The sequence below is a fragment of the Bombus vancouverensis genome, unplaced genomic scaffold (genome assembly GCF_051014615.1).
Source record: "Bombus vancouverensis nearcticus unplaced genomic scaffold, iyBomVanc1_principal scaffold0022, whole genome shotgun sequence".
NCBI lineage: Eukaryota > Metazoa > Arthropoda > Insecta > Hymenoptera > Apidae > Bombus > Bombus vancouverensis.
In genome coordinates, this window is record NW_027468913.1 from 1,866,091 (window position 1) to 1,884,955 (window position 18,865).

Consider the following 18,865-nt stretch of genomic DNA (forward strand, 5'->3'; position numbering starts at 1 on the left):
TCGCATGAAACGAACAGCTATTAAGAGAACTGCAGCAATATTACAAATCAAATAACAAAACACACTCGTCTGTGACGTGGAAATTCTAAAATCTAAAATCTAGAATATTCCTTACCTTTTTTCGCAGATTATAAAATATCTTATTCATACTATCTTGCATCGATAAATCACCGTTCATAGTGACACTTTCAAATCGCCTATCGTTTCTCAATGGATACGAGAATTTCCGTTTATTACTTTAAAAACAACCCGTCCATTACGTTTCTCTTAAAAAATTCTTTCAACTCCGTTGAAAACCGAGCATCAAACAAGAGACAAACGATTTGTTGTCATGGAAATGTTTGGTTCACACATAAGCAACGCACAAATATAATGATAGAATAGCTGAGTGTGTGTACTGTATAGTAAGATGGATGCAACATGGAAATAGAAAGAGAACACCATGTATAGATACTTCCTGTCCTTGTTTAATCAGGCATGCACACTAGTGGACACTGACGCTGCTCGTATACCCCTGTTACATATTTCCTGTACAAGTGCGCGTCATTAGACAAGGACGGAACATCCTCTCTCTACTTCTCTATCGCGTTTTTAGTTCGCTCACGCGCTCTGTATTTATATCTATTACATTTCCACCATAAGCAGCGGCCGTGCAGTGACTTACAAAAGTTCCGAACGGTTCCATCCTGGGCGGACGGTTAATTGCGTTCGGTACTTCGAGGCAGGAAGGTGAGTACAGAATCGCTCCTCTTAGTACTCTTATTAGAAGTGTTATCATCGAATATAAGTTTTTTCAATAAATTCTTAATGTTTTACAATCTTTCTAGAATACAATGACGTCAGCAATCGATCATTTTCGCGAATTTATTGTAAATTAATTGGGGGAATATCTGGAGTTCTTTATCGGTTTCGACTGTAAAATCAGCAACTATTCGAATTTTTCATTCATAATTGTGACGTTTTCGACTCTTCCGTTGCCAAGACCCTCTTGAGAGATTTTTGGCACGTTCCATCACCCTTGTTAAACGAGTGCACATTGGTGGATATATTGATTTTAAAAACCAATACGTGAACGAGGTTTATTATCTCACTGGGACAAAGAAATCCGTTTTATTCGCGAATTTTCCGTGTTTCTTCTTAATTTTCGTGAGTGTCTGGCGCGGAGCATTATTTGAATGAACTTTTCATCGTTCAGATTATATTTCGTTTAAAAAGATTGAAATTGATGTCGAGAAGAAATGAAACAAGGTGCTCGGGCATTCCATCGTTTCCCGGGGAAAGAGAAATATGAAAAAAACGGTCGTTCTTCCTTCTGCCATTTTCGTCCATTACCAAAATGGTATGACCCAAATGTCCCGGGTCGTGAATCAATCAAGCGAATTTTGAATAATTTTTGAATAATATTCAGTTAATAATTTGTGAAACAAATTAATTTCATTTTATCGTTGGAAACAAATTAGTTGGATTTTTCTTTCTTTAGCAGTTTTCGCCGGAGTTGACCTGACGTGCTACTTCAGTTTCCATCTTCGCTTCTCGAAACTTCCAACGTCCTTGGTGTTGGAGTCTCCTTGCCCAGGTGAGTACATAGCTTCTAGATACTCGTCGCTGTTCATCCTTACGAGCCTCTCGAGCTTTAGTTGTCAATTGTTATCGTTAAAGGAAGAGAAGCTCGCGACAGATGTTATCGAACAAATCGTTTATTCTCGAAAAGTTCGAACTTGTTCGTTGTGTTTGAATATATATGGACGGACTCCATTTTTCATGACATCTTCATGATTTGTCATGTCGTGAGTATAGCTTCTGACTACCATATGTTTGTGATTTATGTGAAATTTGACCACTATACCGTGATAGAAAAATATTCCCAATGAATTATAAATATTTTACATTGTGAATTATAAATATTTGTTACAAATTATATCGTACTTGAGGTGAAAATGAACCATATATCTGCTTATGGAATACGAGGTAGTAAATCATTCGAAACATAATAACGATTAATTAAGCACATATACAATAACGTTTACGAATGAATATTGCGAATTATTGTATGGCTTTAATGCGGTATTTAATGTTTTGATTGCGGTCTTTGAAATGGTATCATAGGTGCTGATATAATATCGCGCGAAAAAGGAAAGACCAGTGGTTAATATTGCAGGTGCACCAGTGCGTTGCGCTCGTCGGGGGTGGTTTTGACGCCGGTGCCGAGGAGAGACGCAGAACGTGTTGGATCGACCCGCGAACGTAGCCCGTGCTCATACTGCGACAGAGTTCGTTTCAGTTAGGCTCAGTCGCTGTTTGTCCGTCGACAGCGTATAGTCGCGTCGGCCTACGATTCCTTTTTTCTTCTTGTTTCTTGCGAACTCTCTCGCAACAGCCGTTCTATACGTACGCCGCCAGTATATCGCGTGATCATCGTTCCCGTTGCTTCCCTTACCCTCTCACGTCCCTCGAAGAAGACCTCCCTTGGTTTTTTCCTTGTTTGGAGGGAATTCATCGCTCGGACACATGGACTGCGAAGCACGAGGGTTGATCGAGGCATCAGCGTGATGTACTTTTCAGGTTTCATATTTTCTCTATGATACTTTCTAAGGAGAATTTGGAAGATATACATTTTTAGGAAATAAAGGTTTTTATGGAGTCATCGATAGGTTAGAATTTAATTAACTCTCTTATAACAGGTATTCCAATTTTTTAATATATAAATTTAGTTTCCTCTATGGTGTTAGAGAACATAACGCAGGCATTTTATGATATAACGAATATATTCGTATATATTTTAGTTTATTCATTCGTCAAATTTCCCTAGTAGGCCGGCCTGCAGCTCACATGCAGCACTTAGTAAAAATTTGTTTTGTTAGAGGTTGGCCATTCTTCTTGCTATAAAAATATCGTGAAGTCATATCATATGATAAAGCATCTTCTGAAAGCTAGATGCTCGATAACGAGCCTAATGATTCTCGGTAGTTTGTAATGAGGTGGTATAGTGATAGGTGCGTAAGGAACTACTCTTGGTGTTTTTAACGAATAACAGTTTATTAGAACTAATCAACAATCAGAGTTAACAATTAACGGTCAACAATAACATTTAACGGACAACAGGTAACAACTAACAAATAACGATAGACACCGAGATGTCGTTCGTCGCGTTGCTATCGAAAAGGGACCGAGGAGTTACACTTCTAATGACGCAAGCCAGACTGACTCTGCTTTTTGTTTTTCTTCGCGCAGACCTTCCCTTCGTAGCCCATCGATATCCCCACTCGCGTGCATTCATAAGATGTGTCGCCTGTGCTGGCACGAGTATGCTCTTCCGAGAATTCGGCGGAAGGAGTGTGAGGATATCGATGACAGATTGGGCACATCGGTGTTGCGCTTTGGTGGCGTCGCGCTTTGTATCTGGAGCCGTTGAAAAGTTGCGTGGCCTGTGCCGCCACAGTAATGTCAAGCTTTGAATTGGCGAGATCGCTCTGCTGTCAAAACGCCGTCCAGCGGCGACCACATTCTTTAACCACGTTCAAGGGGTATATCACGCTACAGAAACCATCAAAGGGTTTGCAAGTTAGTTGCCTTTTAGAAGTGGGGCAGTTGGTTGTTACATGTAATCCGTAGTTGCTGGCTGTTCTCCTTAGTCACCATACATCATAGAGACGACAGTTATAGTCGCCAGTTGTCCTTGCTAATGGTTGCTTGTTGTCGCTAGTTAGTTCTCGTTATCGTTATGTATTCCATCAATCACGCGAAATTTAACGTATGGGAATTTATTCTTCTTTATTCTTTCTGTAGGGAGATTTTTTAAGACGAGGAAAATATAGAATATTTTAAGACGACGGTAAGATTTGAATTTAAGTAACTGTTTTATGATACAACAAAGTGGAAAAACGATTTAATTTTATAAAGTTTAAGGTAATTTTTTAAAAAACTTCGAATTTAAAAGATTCAAATAGATATCTTAAACGTAATTAAACCCTCCATATCGTAAGAAATTAAATGAAACTGCGCAACAAAGTTAATACATTTAATGTATTATTTTAAACATTTATTTAAAAACATTTATTTAAAATTGAAGTGTAGGCGTTGACGCGCGCGCGCCATTCGAAGCATTTGTCAGTTCGTTACATCTGCGGTAAAAGTTGTAACTACGAAGAAGCTTAACATATGGTGCGTCTCAAGACGACAGTAAAAAGTATTAAGAGATTTTTCGAGATTTTTTCTTTTAAGTTTCCAAGTACTTTTTCTATTTAACTTCTTTTTTTTGCATTTTCTAACAATATTCGATAAATAGAGACGAAATATGACAGTTCTTAGTTCGGAGATTTATTGGTTCGAAAGTTACTATATATATATATATATATATATGTCGGATCAGGATTCGAATTTTGGGCGCGCGACGACTCTTCATGTGGACTAGCCATCGTTTCACAAAGCCGAGATTTTATTTACACGTATATACAGGTCTATCACTAAGCTTAACAAATAATAAGTACAACTAATAATAAGTCTAACAAACACTAAGCCTAATGAATAATACGATCTACGAATAATTAAATTAAATAATACTATTAGCAATGTTTGAGTTCAAACGAATCCACGGTCACCGGGATAACTCCTTACTAAGCGAAACTAACTTAGACGCAAATGCGATCCTCGAAAACGCTCGATGTATCACTCTCCAAGGCAATCGCAAGAATGCCAGCCTCGTGGAGATTTTTCTCCCTGTACGATTGCATTTTGTTTTCTATACTCGTTTGGAAGCATCGAGAAGGTTCCAAACGCCGTTGCTAGGCACACTCGTTGGAAGCATCGAGAAAGTTCCAAACGCCGTTGCTAGGCAGTTTCCGCCTGGAGTTTTGATTACTAAATACAATGTATGTCCCATTGCATCGGCACCTCCGAGGCAACATCACACGTGGCTCGGCCCGCTCTCGAGGCCGCATGCCGCCACAACCACATTTCTCGGAAAACACGTACAACCACTCCAGACCTCCGTTAGATAAAACATCCATCCCGTGACCGTGGCTACGTTCAGCGACCGATTGTCACCTCGAACCCAATCTCGCTTATTACAAATCTTAAACAATTACAACTATAATAAAATCTAGGCTAAGGTACTAGAGGATGTTCCCAAAATTTCCAAGGAAGGGCTTCGGCTTTCCTTTCATCTCCGACATATATATATATATATATATATATATATATATATATATATATATATATATAATAATTCTATATTGAAGAAAATATGAAATTAACATGATATATACATTACTACATATGTAATTTCGACCAATTGCGGGGAGACGTAATCGCGAGGAGAGACGTCAACGGGGGTCGTAAATCCCCGTTACGACTGTAGCAGTCGACACCACGAATTGATCGATCCCCTGATTTCCGTTGAGATAATAAGGGGTGATTGAGTTTGTATAACCCTGTGATTCACAGAGTTATAAATTATATATGTCCAACACTTAGACTACACTGATGCCGAAATAAATAGTTAACAACCTGTCGCACGACGATGCGATAGATATGTGCGCTAGAGCAGGGCTCTTATACTGGAAATTAGTGTATTAATGGACTTAGCACTATGATGTATTTAGGAGAGAAGATGTATGTTCGACCACACCGAGAACCGACAAAGATTTGCGGGAAGTATGCGACTCTCGCGCTATGTGCAGACTGCCGCGTTAGGCGTTAGTTTTTAGACTGACTGTCGCTCTTTTTTTAATACGGAAGAAAAGTTCGGTGTGGGTGTGCCCCTGTGCCTAAAGAACGCGGATTCGTTGTTCCCAATTTCGTTAGGAAAAGTGAGGGTAACGAACCGAGGTGTCGATTGGTCATGACCTGCATTACTGCTCGAAGGGATGAGTAGGAAGTCTCCTACCATCGTGGTGGATAGATGACTGTGTGCGTGAGAAAACCTAGCTTGTTTTATTACAGGGCTATTCGGATTTTCCTCATGGGTGCATACCCGCTTTCTCCGTGTTTTAAGTGCGACTAATAAACCCAAGGACCTCTCTAAAAAACCAGATGTGCGTCGAAAATACTTTTAGGCTGAAGAAATTCTTCAGGACAAACGGATTGACGACACATGGCGAAACAATACAGGAAAGTGAAAGTTATGGTGGGCCCTTAGGTTTATTGAGGGTCGAAGTGACGTTACGCAGGTCGGTTGTTGTCCGGTCGCGCGGGCTGGCGTGCAGATGTTTTAGGCAGCGTAACAACATAAGTTATATATAAAATATGTATATTATACCCTTGCCTACTGACTGATATGAATTTCTTTCGGTCTCGAATGCGTTAAAAGAGAGCGCAAAGAAGTCGAAATTACTTATTGTAATTAGTAAAACGACCTGAGAGGCAGACAGATACAAGAAAGAAGGAATATTATATTAGCGGCATTATCATGTTTTTGCTCTCTTTAAGTCTTTCATCGAGACAGACAATCTACAGGTATTAATCGACCAATTTCTCCAAGCTGATAACTTCGAATTGATGTTTATATATAAGAAGTGTTATGTGTTAATCTGTCTAAATGTTTAAAAGGTGTTATAAATTAAATGTTGTTAAACGATACGTAATTGCCTTTTGATCGTAAATTTTACTATCAAGGGGTCTTTTATGTATGCGTAATCATTGTGAATTATAACAATTTATGTGATCGATATTAAAGGTGTTTAAAAGCATGTGTGTTTTTCTATATTATTATTTTCCTATATTATTATCCTATATTATTATAGCATTCCTATATTATTATAATATCCAATTACATGTTGATACACAGGATATACAGATTATTATTTATAACGTTTTGGTTTTTTTAATTGAGTCATTCATTTAGTACAAATGATAAGAAATTAGTAATAATTCACAAAAAAAGAATATGGTAGTAGAAATATTATAAAAAAACATTTTCTGTTTTAGTGTAGAGTTACTCCTTCTTACAGACAGTGTCGTACAAATCTGTACGTCTCTGAGAAACTGTAGGTATCTGAGCCCTTACTTCCTCAACAACTTTTAGATCTGATAGAAAAAAAGAAACATACGAAGTAATAAGTAATGCTTACTAATAAATTCAACAAATACAGAGGAAGATGGCTAAATCGATAAATTAACGAGGCTAAAAATTAATTACATCATGGATCTCTCGCTTTTAATTTTAAGCTGTAAATTACAGATATCGGTGACTGCCATATTCTCTTGAGTTTCCAAATCGTAAAGAATCTTTGCCCATGGATTGGTCAACTGTGTATGTCCCCATGCGACGTAACTTGCTTAACGAACACGAGCCGGTGATATGCAGGCAACGTATAATTGATTATCATTCGCTCTGGAACGCTGAAGTAATGACCAGTGCAATGGTCCAGTGGTCATATTGAATGCCGCTGGATATATCAGCATTTGGCAACCTAACCCAGAGAAGCAGGAAATATGAAGCCACCGAATACCAATTAACTTCGTAGTTGCACGGTTCACATTCCATCATTTCTGAATATGCGAGGACAGTCCTCTTATTGTGCTTTTAATTCTTTTATTTGTTTCATTTTCAGCAAATATACTGGTTTTTTAAATTAAGCTTCTTTTTATACAGAGTTACAGATTATATTAATTTTATATAGAATATATTTAAGAAAGATATTTAATTTTTTGCTAGTTAAGTATTGATCGATTAAGTTACTGTATCTTTGTTCCGATAAATGCGTGCCATTTCCTCGAATCTAATATCATAGCAAATGCCAATACCTATTTTGTAGCCCTTCACATCGAACGTCGTTAGGGAGTTACCAGGACTGAGTGAATCACTCTCTCGAAAAGTAATCTTATTAGGAATGTCGATGTCGAATAGATGTACCTAATAACATAAAAATGTGGTCGCTAATTCTATTGCTGCAACTTTTGTAATTTAATATCAAAGTTACCAACTCCTAAACTTTAATTATTTTTTATTTAATAACTGACAGCGTTTTTATCACTTTCTTTTATTAAAAAATCTTATCATTTAATAATGTTTAAAAAGGAGAAAAAATAAGTATTTTCGTATGTGAAAAATTTATACAACAACAAACACATTACAACAAAAATGGGCGTTTCCCGTATCATAACGTATTTTATAAACCGTAAATTATAGAATTGGTTATAGTATACGTATGTACATATGTATATTCCTAAATTATTCCTAGATAGAGTCACTTTCTTCACCCCAATATTTTCAAATTCAAAGCCATAAAGGAATATATTACTTACCTTTCGGTGTTTTGCTATCAAAGTTCCATCGGGACCCCAAATAGTACAGGTATTGTACAATTTATCGCCCTCTATTTCAGGCATCGTACCACCAACTACATAGATGTTGTTTTCTTTAGCTGCGTTCGATGAAGCAACGCTCGTTTCACCATCAGGAATACTCTCGGCGTATTTTGGAAAGTACTCTGCATTGCAATATTTCAATTAATGAAAAATAACTGTCTTTTGTTCCAACCATAAATTAAATTGAAATGTTTGTCAGTTTTTTATTTTCTAAATTATCAAAATAACTAAGTTTTATATTTCGACTTAATTAAATATGCAATTACTTAGCTAATAGTATATATAATAAATTGTTTCTACAGGTTCAAAATGAAAAATGAATATTTAGAAATATTTAATTACGACAATGCTATTTGTGTTAGCATCAGTGGCTTGTTACTCAACGACTTTGCTAGTACTTTTTGAAACATAAAGTTAGTTTTCAATTAACACTTATACTAGAGGCGGAATTATAAATGCAAAATAATTGATAATACTAATTTATAAGTACCTAATTATTAGTATGTTAAAAAATATATTTATACAAAAATCACGATAATCATGAAAATGGGGAAATCCTATATTCTCGAATCAATTCACAATTTATTTTGTATATTAATTAGATTCCGCGCTCATCAGTACGTACTCACTGGCGACATCGAGAAAATGTATCGGCAATTTCTCGTACGACCAGAGGATCGGAAATATCAAAGGATATTATGGCGCAGCGCGAGTGGAGAAACAGAAACATATGAGCTTAACACCGTAATATTCTTATCATAGAAATAGAAGCAGTCCTCAATTCCCGCCCGCTAACTCCTATCTCCACCGATCCAAATGATCTCCTAGCCCTCACTCATTTTAAATTAAATTATTATTATTAAATTATAATTAAATTATTAATATAACAATTAAAATTTTATATTTTCACGTGAGTTTCTTTAGATAATTATTATCAACATGATGACTAACTCTTACGGATTAATACGTGTCTGTAGGGCAATCCGGTGGACTTGATCGGCTTTTTACTTCGAAAGTTGAGTAATCGGTGTCGCTTTCTTACGCATCTTTGAACTGTATAAATGTTTTAAAATTGTTTGATCCAGAATGTACCACACCGGACAATCAAGAAGGCAGGTGCCTTGACTACAGAAAATGTAAACCTCTGCAAGAAATATGGCAGATAACAGTACCGTACAGCCACCGATTTTTATAGACGATCAGTGTGCAGATACCAGGGCAATGTTACGATCGTTTGCTGTCTGAACGATCCAAACAAAGAGAAGAGAGAAATTTTAATAAAAACTGTGTATAAGTATAAGGCTTTGCGACCACCATACTGTGGTTTTAGCAACGTCTCTCATACCAGGGTGGTCGATGGTAAACCAGCTGAACTTGGTACGTTTTATGTCTTTCTTTCCGATTAATAATAAGCCATTTACTGCAAAGAATGAACTTTAAAGGCATTAAACAGCACATCAATGTACATTTCAATTACACTAAATAATAATGCTATGATTCTATCAGTAGTAACTTTACTTATTAACTTGAATTATTTCTTTCTTTTACTTCATGTTAGGAAGAGTATCTTTTTGCTTGAAATAAAAAATTGATATAGGAGTAATAATATGGATAGAGATCAAAAACTGTTAGGGCAGAAATTACACGTTTGAACTTTATAGTTCAGTATAGTTCAAATAGAAATTATATAGAATTATTTAATAATTTGTATTCCACTGGAATAAAAATTTAATTTCTGTCTTCATCAAATCTCTATTTCAGAGTATTTGTACGTATGTACTTATCGTCTGCTGTATGATCGAATATCGAATAGGTAATAATCGTTGTTACTCATTATGTGAGAAAAAATTATGTATATTCACAACTATGACTATTGCATTTTAGGCGCTTGGCCATGGATCGCTGCATTAGGTTTTCGTAATCCCCGAAACCCAGACAAACCACTATGGAAGTGCGGAGGTTCCCTGATATCGGCTAGGCATGTTTTGACCGCAGCACATTGTGCACATATGGATGGAATAGAAAACATACACAATCATAATATTGCCATTCTTAGATTGGTGGAGGAGGTGCCATTTTCGAGTAAGTCCTCAAATATATATATATATATATATATATATATATATATATATATATATGCTATTGAGTATTACTGAAGTATCATATCCTGAAATTTCTTACTGTACACATATATTGTGTCATAAAGCGTGTACAATTCTTTCTCATACTTTTGGTCATTCGTTTCCTGCATTTTCATTTATTTTTTTATTTTTCAGGGTACGTATATCCCATTTGTACGAAAGAGCCCCTACGAAAGAGCAACTTCGTCGGCTATAACCCCCTTGTTGCTGGATGGGGAGCATTAAGATATAGTAAGTGATATCAATTTTATAATAAAATTAAACAGTTCCAGTCTTAAATATCTTTCTTATTTTCTTCGTAGGACGACCACGACGTAATGCATTAATGGAAGTACAAATGCCAGTGATTAAGAACGCCGAATGCAAAATAGCTTATTCCAAATTTCCTAATGCACCTGATATCACTGATGGTATAATATGCGCCGAACATGCTCAGGGTGGAGAGGATTCTTGTACGGTAATTAAGTTATAGAGTTACTACAAACTATACGGTATCTGAAGACACGTCAATTCGAATTAACATCAAATCGACGTCTTAAACATTAGAAATAATAGATAAACACAATTTAATAGTCTTGCCCACTTCTCACACCTCATTATGGTATTTAATCTAATTTCCTTCTAATCTTAGTTTTGCTCAAAATACATATAACATGTACATTATAAATTGGAGTATTTCAATACACAAATCAATAGAAGATTATTACTGTATATAAGTATAATTTCAATACAATTCGATCGATATATTTCAGTATCTTTGATTAAAAATTTAACGATCCTTTCAGGCTGACCGCGGCGGACCACTGCTGATACAACATGAATGAACCTCGTATTTAATAGGTATTGTGTCTTATGCTTATAAGTGCGACACAGCTGGGTATCCCAGCGTTTACACTAGGGTCACATCGTACCTTGACTTCATTCTCCAAGCGATGCAATAATATGATATTACTGTTCCATAAATATCATTGTGTAAAAAACGTAAAGTTGGATTTTCTTATTGTGGAGATAAGAAACAGCTCAAATTTACATTGTTTTGTACGTTACAAATTATAGGCTTAAAATGTACGAAATGTAACTTTGAAACGACACTAATTTTTTACGCACGATAAACCTCCACGACTTAGGTATGTAAAGATGATAAACGTATATTAATTCTATTAATTTGGTAATAATAAACCAACTTTCTGAGAAGTTCTGTAAATTTCGTTTCTGTTGTATCAAGAGAATAATGGAATATTCCACTTAGATCGTATACTTCTTGTATGTACATACAAAATTTTCCGGCTAATCTAAAACACTTCATAAGATAGAGAGCTTCTGGAAATTCGGACACAGAGAGTACATGAAATACAAGATAAGTCTCGTGTCTTTCAAAATTATTTTTTATTCGCTAAAAACGTCCTGTGTACTCATGCAATCACATGCAACCTCGAAACTTCGCTTATTTTTTATCACTTTCCAATTCAATACACTGTTTCTGCATTTTTGACTATATGTAAGAGAAATTTCCATTCAGCCAAAGGTGTACTTACAGATTATAGATTCCTATATGACTCTCGGTAAAAATTTATCCGCACTCCAGATAGTTAAAACTTCTGTCGACCGTATTGATCCATCTGCACTCTTCGTATGACGTCAATATCTGTTCAGTGCTGCTGCGTAGGTTTCATTGTGTTACGTCAATTCGTTTGTGACCGTTGCGCGAGTAATGGCGCTTTGCAATGGCGATTTGCAGGAAAACAGTGCAGGATGCTGTGATTCGTTTCTTGTGGTCGGAAGTTATGTTTGATGCCTATATTTATCAAAGATTTAATGCACATTATGGAGAAAGTGTTTTGTCACGAAGTGTGTTTGAATGGGCACAAAAGTTCAAAGAAGATCGCACAAGTGTTATGAAAAAACAGCTGGACGCCCGTCCACATCCACGACGACAACATTGAACGTGCTCATGAACTTATGCTCTATGGAATAGACGAGTGACACTGGATAATGTGGCAAATCATTTGCAAATCAGCCACGGCTCTGCTTATGCAATAGTGCACGACAGATTTGGGTTTTAAAAAGTTTGTGCGAGATGGATGCCGAAAAAGCTGATGAAAAGGTGAAGACAACGATGCATTCGTGGTTCGCAGCTCAGCCCAAAACATTTTTTAATGAGAAAATACGAAGGTCTTTCAGCAAATGGACAAAGTGTATACAGAAATTGAGTGATTATGTCAAAAAATGATGTATGTCTTTTTTGACAATTGCTTAAAATAAATTCTACACCGACAGAGCGGGTAACTTTTTACACACCCTCGTAAGACACGTAAATTTCCAATCTATTATGATGAATAAAAGAGCTTATACTATTAAATCTAATTGTATTTTGTTGCATGAGAGTACACGTGTATGTGATGTACATTACCTTTATATCCCCTTGAACGCTTCAATATTGCGCGTATATACTATATTTTGTACAGCTTCTATAAAATTTTGTATGTTTGTTTAGGCTGTTAATCTAGAGGCTGGAGTACAAAGAAGTGGCACAATGATGTGGGCTGATGACATTTATAATTATCAAGGAATCACCCCTACATTCGCTCAGGTATATATCGTTGACTATAATGTATTTAACATATATGATTGTTAGAATATTAATAATTAATTTTTAATTCTATCAGAATTTTAATGAAACTGTCCCTTGGGAAGGAAGAACTGATACCTTGATATCACGGTTTGTACATCCTATATGTACGACAAATTTTAGAACATTATATAACGAAGAACCAGATCGTCGTGGCCATGTGATGTGAATAAAAGGACTTGAATTTGATGATATTTTTATAATGTTAGATAACATAACTAAGTATCTTCACAGTAAGATAGGATGACATGGTTTACATGATCTTAATGTTGTTCACTTGAGTGATGATATTATAAGGAAAAGTGTAATATCACAGGTAGGATGATTCATAATTTAGAACTACTAACTCATGTATGTATTAAAAATTAAAGAAATATATTAAATTTTATAGGATATTTATGTTTACTAACCAGTAATTCAGAGATTGGTATTCATGGTTACTATAACGAGGCTGTAGAAACGCACCCTTTCTTCTTTGCAAATGGTCCTGTATTTATGTCTAAGCCGAAACTGGAACCTCTGAATAATTTAGATTTATTCTTGTCATTTTCTAAAATACTTATCTACAGTATACCATAAGGAATGATACCGTATCACACCTAATCAAGTGCCTTAAGAAACATCAACAGGATATCACAGTAATCCCTTATCGACTGATATGTAAGTAAAAGTTATGTGTCATTGTTATACACAGTTATGTGTTAGTGTTATACACAGTTATTTATCATTTTCTATTAATTCAGTTGTAGCCACTACAATATCTATGACACTGGTAGTAATTATAAGAACAATAATGATGTTCTATAAGAGGAAATGATGATTAGGAGCAAAAAGTTACAGGTAAGTCAAAGTATATGTTATTTGCCATTTGAAAAGAAAGTTACTAACTTAGAATTTTTTGATAAATAATAATTGTGCAAAATATATTGGATTTCAAATTTGTCAAAAATTGAAATTTAAGAAGCATTGTAATAATATAACATTAATATTTTGATTTTTCAGGAGATATCATGCGGTGGATGGATAATATGTAAAAAATATTAAGCAGTATATGAATTTTCATATTGCGTAGAGATAACAAAATGAATTTTAAAAAATGTCGACATGGTAATAAGAAATAGCATCATGACAAAGAATATATAACCACAGTTTCATTTTTTATAAATAAAAATTTGTTGTTCCAGATTTTGAAATATAGTGAAACGTTTAATTAGTATCTTAATATCTTCAAATAATTATTATTTTAGAATCAATTGTAATTGTATCATACGTACTTTTGAATTCGTGCAAGAACATATGTAATTTTGAAGTAGTTATTATTAGGAAATTGTTAGACGCGAACAGTATGCGAAAAGTTAGTATGCAGTGTAATAATTATCAATCAAAACACAAGAATTAAATTCTTGAGGAAAAAATTTCCGGAATTTCTTATTTACATGATTATAAAGAAATCCATAATAAAAAGGAGCTGCTTTCTAATACTTCTCTTCCTTATAATGCCGACGTTAATAATAACGAGGTTCGACTTTTTGTTTTTAGAGGGATACTGGAAAATTTGAAAGTACAGTACCATTGGGAAGAAAATCACGATATTGAAAACGATATTTGCAAGTAAATTTCCAAAAAATCTGTTTTCAAATTTTCGCTTTCTATTTCACATTAAAAGAAAGGGCTGCCTTCTTTTTCTGCAAGACAAAACAAACATTCTGAATCTCGTATCAATGAATGATGTCAATAAGTTATTTTTCTTTTCAGATTGAACAATATTCCAGATTTATTCATAATTTCATACTACGCGAAGAATAGACTTTCATAGGTATATAAAGGAAATATTAAGTATAGGAAAACTCTTTTTCGTTGTAGGTGACATATGCTTCACGGTTGAACACATGTATTTTTGAACACATATAAATGAAAAAGTACTCTTATGGAGAAAAAGAATTGATACCTTCGATTGACATTAGATAATCTATATAAACTTATGAACAATCACTATCAGTTTGTATTTTAGGTGCACACGCAGATTTGTTGGAGTTCTTATAAAATGTACTTCCTGTACGAACGTTTTATTCTTTCAAATTTTACGATACTATGTCTCATATAATAACTATATGGATTAAACGTAATATAAATGATCCGAAAATAGACTCGAACGACATTAATTGTCTTTCTATTTATACCAATATCGAAAATACAAGTAAAGCTGGAGCAATAGTATGCAAGAATGGACTATTTATTATTTTAAACCAAATCATAGCATATTCAGAATGCACAGTATTATCATGAAATGTAAATGAATCAGTTGTAAACGAACGATTTTACTGTAAAATCATTGCCTCCTTTTTTTCATCTGAAATATAGCAGCAATGAGTACATTCTTTTAATATATAATAAAACGAGATATCTTTATAAAGTTACATATGTCATCACTGGTAACTGTTATCTCGTATGACACCAAATATACCGTTAGTATGGAATGATATTTTTATGAAGATATACTTTAATGATAGATTTTATGAATGAAACGTTATATAAGAAAAATTATCTCTTGTTATTCTATGAAGTGTAGTAGCTAATGAAGATTAATTTTACGAAGTATTAGAGCAAAAGAGAATTAAAAAATTAAAAAGATCTAAATAAGATTGTTCGTGTGGCTTAATTATCTCAATTCTGGTACACCACTTGTTACATTCTAACTAATTAGCGCTAAACAATAACTTGCAAATATTAAAGATATTAACACCTTAATATTAACACCTAAAGGTTTTCAGGAAATTTTATAATATTTGATTATTGTATATCTAGTCATTGATTGATAAAATTTCTTGTATAAGCATAGATCGAGGTTGACGTCATACGCAGATTGCATATCATTGACAGGTATCGTTTTAATTTATTTTATGGCTAGAATCATTTGAATATTATACGAATAATTATTTCCATTCGAACGATTAATAAATCACGTACCTATAAAAGATATATTATGAAAAAGACGTGACGAAACAAAAAAATATTGGAAATTCCGTTGTCATTAGATCAATTATTTTTGCAATGATTTTTATTTCCATGTAATTACATATGAAATGAGTAATTCATTAACATCTCCTCGAATCGAATATAATTCGTTACACTTCACAACGATTCAAATAATGGACGGGAAATATATAATAAGTTTCCTGTCCTTGCGTTAAAATAGTACTGTACAAATCAGATGATACAGGAAATACCCAAAAAACCCAATTACATCCACATTGCATGACAGCACACTTGCAATGGATTTTTGTGATTTCAATGTCACAGACAATGACACAACTAATCAGAACACGTTCGAGGCTATAGACATTGAAATTACCGCGTGTTTGATACGTTTAAAGCATAAATCTAAATTTCATGCGATTATTTCTTTGTACATTGTGAAACTCTTAAATTATCTTAATCGAATAAATAATCCTAATGTAATAAAACATCTTGAAATAGACCTAGATATCTGAAACAGAAACTCGAAGGATAAGAAATCCTAAAAGGTACTAATCCTAAAATAACAAACTCCTAAATAATAAACAAGTGATAAAACCTGTTATAAATAATAAAGCTTACCTGGAATAATCAAATCCTAACTAATCGAAAATAAAATAAGGCAAGCAATTCTTAATCTTTCAAGTAATTTTTCCGAAAACACAGAAAGATAGAGAAATTAAAAAGACGCAGCACAAATTGCAGCACAATGAAAGTTTCAGAGCGATGAATACGATCGTATTAAACTAAATAATTTTCAAAAGTGAAATTACACTGAAACGTATATCGATGATATTTGTCATTTCTACGATCTGTTTCGCTTGATCGTGCTTCTTTTCTGATGTAAATTCAATTTATAATACGAACTAAGTTTCCTTTATTATTATTAGTCCTGCGTCTTTTTAATTCGTCACTTCTTTTATTTCAGAACAATGACGGGCTCCAAGATGCTGTTCGGATGTTTGGCGTTAATTGCTTTTCTGCATCCATTAGTTCACGTTTGTACTTCGAGTAGTACAGCTCAAGGTTTGTACTTCGAGTTGTCTTTTTCCATGCACTTCAAATTCCAATACGATCTGGTCACGTGGCCTTCGTACAATTTCGAAATTTTACCTGTTTGGTAATCGTCAATGAAAAAAGAAGTTATGCGTGACCTCAACACATTGAAACAATTTTTATGATTTTTTATTTGCCGGTTGGTCAGCAAGTTAATGGAAAAATTTCACTTAACTATTCGCGTTAATTTCTTCGGTTTAACTTTTGGGAAATGCTTCGTTAGCTTCGGGAATATTCCAACGATTCGTTTTACGTACAAAATAAGCATGATAAATATTACATCACGGTAATGAAAACTATTGGCGTGATACCTAAGAGAAAGATGCAGAGACATTCTTAGAATTTCTAATGACACCTTTATAGATTTCTCGTTTAATATCGCTACTACATTTGAATCACTTTTACCTAACGGTGTCACATAGTCTCGTTGGAAATTTGTCAAATTCCTTAAAATGATCACTGAAAATTTTCCTAAATTTCCAAGAATTTATTTATCACGAGGTAAAGAAAATGTGTATTAGAAAGATGAGATCGAAGGTTTACCATTTTTTCAATTATGGCGAACGCAATATGTAATCAATGAAAATTTTATATTTTCACGTTGAAAGTTTCTTCAGATAATTATTATCCAGATGATGACTAACTCTTACGAATTAATGCGTGTCTGTAGGATAATCCGGTAGACTTGATCCGCTTTTTATATCGAAAGTTGAGCAATCGGTGACGCGTTCTTATACACCGAACCGCGAAAAGCAAAATTTCATATGATCTCACCAATTTCGGATGTCAGTCAAATCAGTCAAATAATAAGTTCGCGTTAATATACACGTTCGATTTTTGAAAAGCTTGTTCAATTTAATAAGAGTCTTGGTAACAGGCTTATGTTTTTAGACCTAATTGGTTGTTTTCATTTACAAGTACCTCGTGTTAAAGTACTCATAAAATGACATTAAAATCAGAAAACTAATAACTGAAAGATTATCATTTTTCCTCTGTGGTAGTTTACATATAACATAATGCAACTAACATGTCACGATTAATGCAAAATAAATAAATTACTAATATAGACATTTTTTTAGTAATTTGTATAATCGTGAAACGAATTGAACTTTCTAAAGGCAAATATTAAAGGAAACATGGAATTGATGCCAAATCTATCACAAATATTATTTATACTACTTATTTGCGCAGTTTGAAGCGAATCAAATTGATGAAGGTTTCTTTGTTACATGTTAATTTACATTTTAAAAGACATAACAGGCACGCTAATTAGTTTGCTTAAGATACTTTCGAGATACCAAGTTAGACGCGTTTCCATGAAATCATATCAATTTTACGATGATATTTTTCTATCAAGCATGCAATTATAACCGTATCGTTGATTAGTGCATACAATTATCCATGTACATTCGTCTTTCCGAGTACCGCGCTTCAATATTGCTAATTTCAAATTCGTACATTAATGTTCGTAAATGCTTGAAAATGCTATATAACTGTATCAGCTTCTGTTAAAAACATTTTATAGTAAAATCTCTATAAATTTGTAATATTTTTTAGACAATTTGAATTCATTATATTATACATCATACATTCTAGTCATTTCTAATTAAGTTACTTTTGCGATGTTTAATTACATTTTATGTATATTCTTATAACTCTCTCTGTTACGGCGCGTACGATGGTCCGTGCGCCGTCTGAAACTTTATACTATATACTG

At 34.0% G+C, this 18,865-nt stretch overlaps 2 protein-coding genes and 1 long non-coding RNA gene across 10 annotated transcripts in view; 2 read left to right on the top strand and 1 right to left on the bottom strand.

The window, feature by feature from the left end:
• Window positions 1–15,581, top strand: part of LOC143304086 (omega-amidase NIT2-A-like) — an 80,962-nt gene extending 65,381 nt beyond the window's left edge. The window contains exons 1-6 of one of the 5 annotated variants that reach the window (XR_013060775.1): window positions 12,552–12,759; window positions 12,943–13,038; window positions 13,115–13,393; window positions 13,469–13,737; window positions 13,821–13,917; window positions 14,080–14,556. The gene's annotated coding sequence lies outside the window, so the exon portion shown is untranslated. The other 4 variants (XR_013060776.1, XR_013060777.1, XR_013060779.1 and 1 more) reach the window with 4 other exon arrangements.
• On the top strand, window positions 84–10,049 carry LOC143304089 (uncharacterized). Of its 2 annotated transcripts, none has more exons than XR_013060782.1 (3): window positions 84–729; window positions 1,484–1,576; window positions 9,393–10,049. It is a non-coding gene; the product is annotated as an uncharacterized LOC143304089 (long non-coding RNA). The 2 variants fall into 2 exon arrangements; XR_013060781.1 differs by lacking the exon at window positions 9,393–10,049 and adding an exon at window positions 2,159–2,712.
• LOC143304087 (omega-amidase NIT2-like) lies at window positions 6,689–12,095 on the bottom strand. Of its 3 annotated transcripts, XR_013060780.1 has the most exons (5): window positions 11,984–12,095; window positions 8,245–8,429; window positions 7,744–7,852; window positions 7,136–7,409; window positions 6,689–7,023 (listed from the first exon to the last, which is right to left on the bottom strand). XR_013060780.1 is itself a non-coding variant. In XM_076626425.1 (4 exons), the coding sequence occupies exons 2-4, from the start codon at window positions 8,326–8,328 to the stop codon at window positions 6,932–6,934; spliced, it is 285 nt and encodes a 94-aa protein (XP_076482540.1). In that variant the 5' UTR covers window positions 8,329–8,429; window positions 11,984–12,095; the 3' UTR covers window positions 6,689–6,931. The 3 variants fall into 3 exon arrangements, 2 of the variants coding, with proteins under 2 accessions (XP_076482540.1, XP_076482539.1); XM_076626425.1 differs by lacking the exon at window positions 7,136–7,409; XM_076626424.1 differs by having other exon boundaries at window positions 6,689–7,409.
• Window positions 15,582–18,865: the final 3,284 nt, after the last annotated feature.

What these genes read in the sequence shown, in the direction of transcription:
- LOC143304087 (XM_076626424.1), bottom strand. Translation starts at nt 8,328, where the DNA reads ATGCCTGAAATAGAGGGCGATAAATTGTACAATACCTGTACTATTTGG. An exon ending in TGATAGCAAAACACCGAAAG is followed by an intron (nt 7,853 to 8,244) that starts GTAAGTAATATA and finishes TTATGTTATTAG; the next exon opens with GTACATCTATTCGACATCGA. An exon ending in TGTGAAGGGCTACAAAATAG is followed by an intron (nt 7,410 to 7,743) that starts GTATTGGCATTT and finishes TCTCTGGGTTAG; the next exon opens with GTTGCCAAATGCTGATATAT.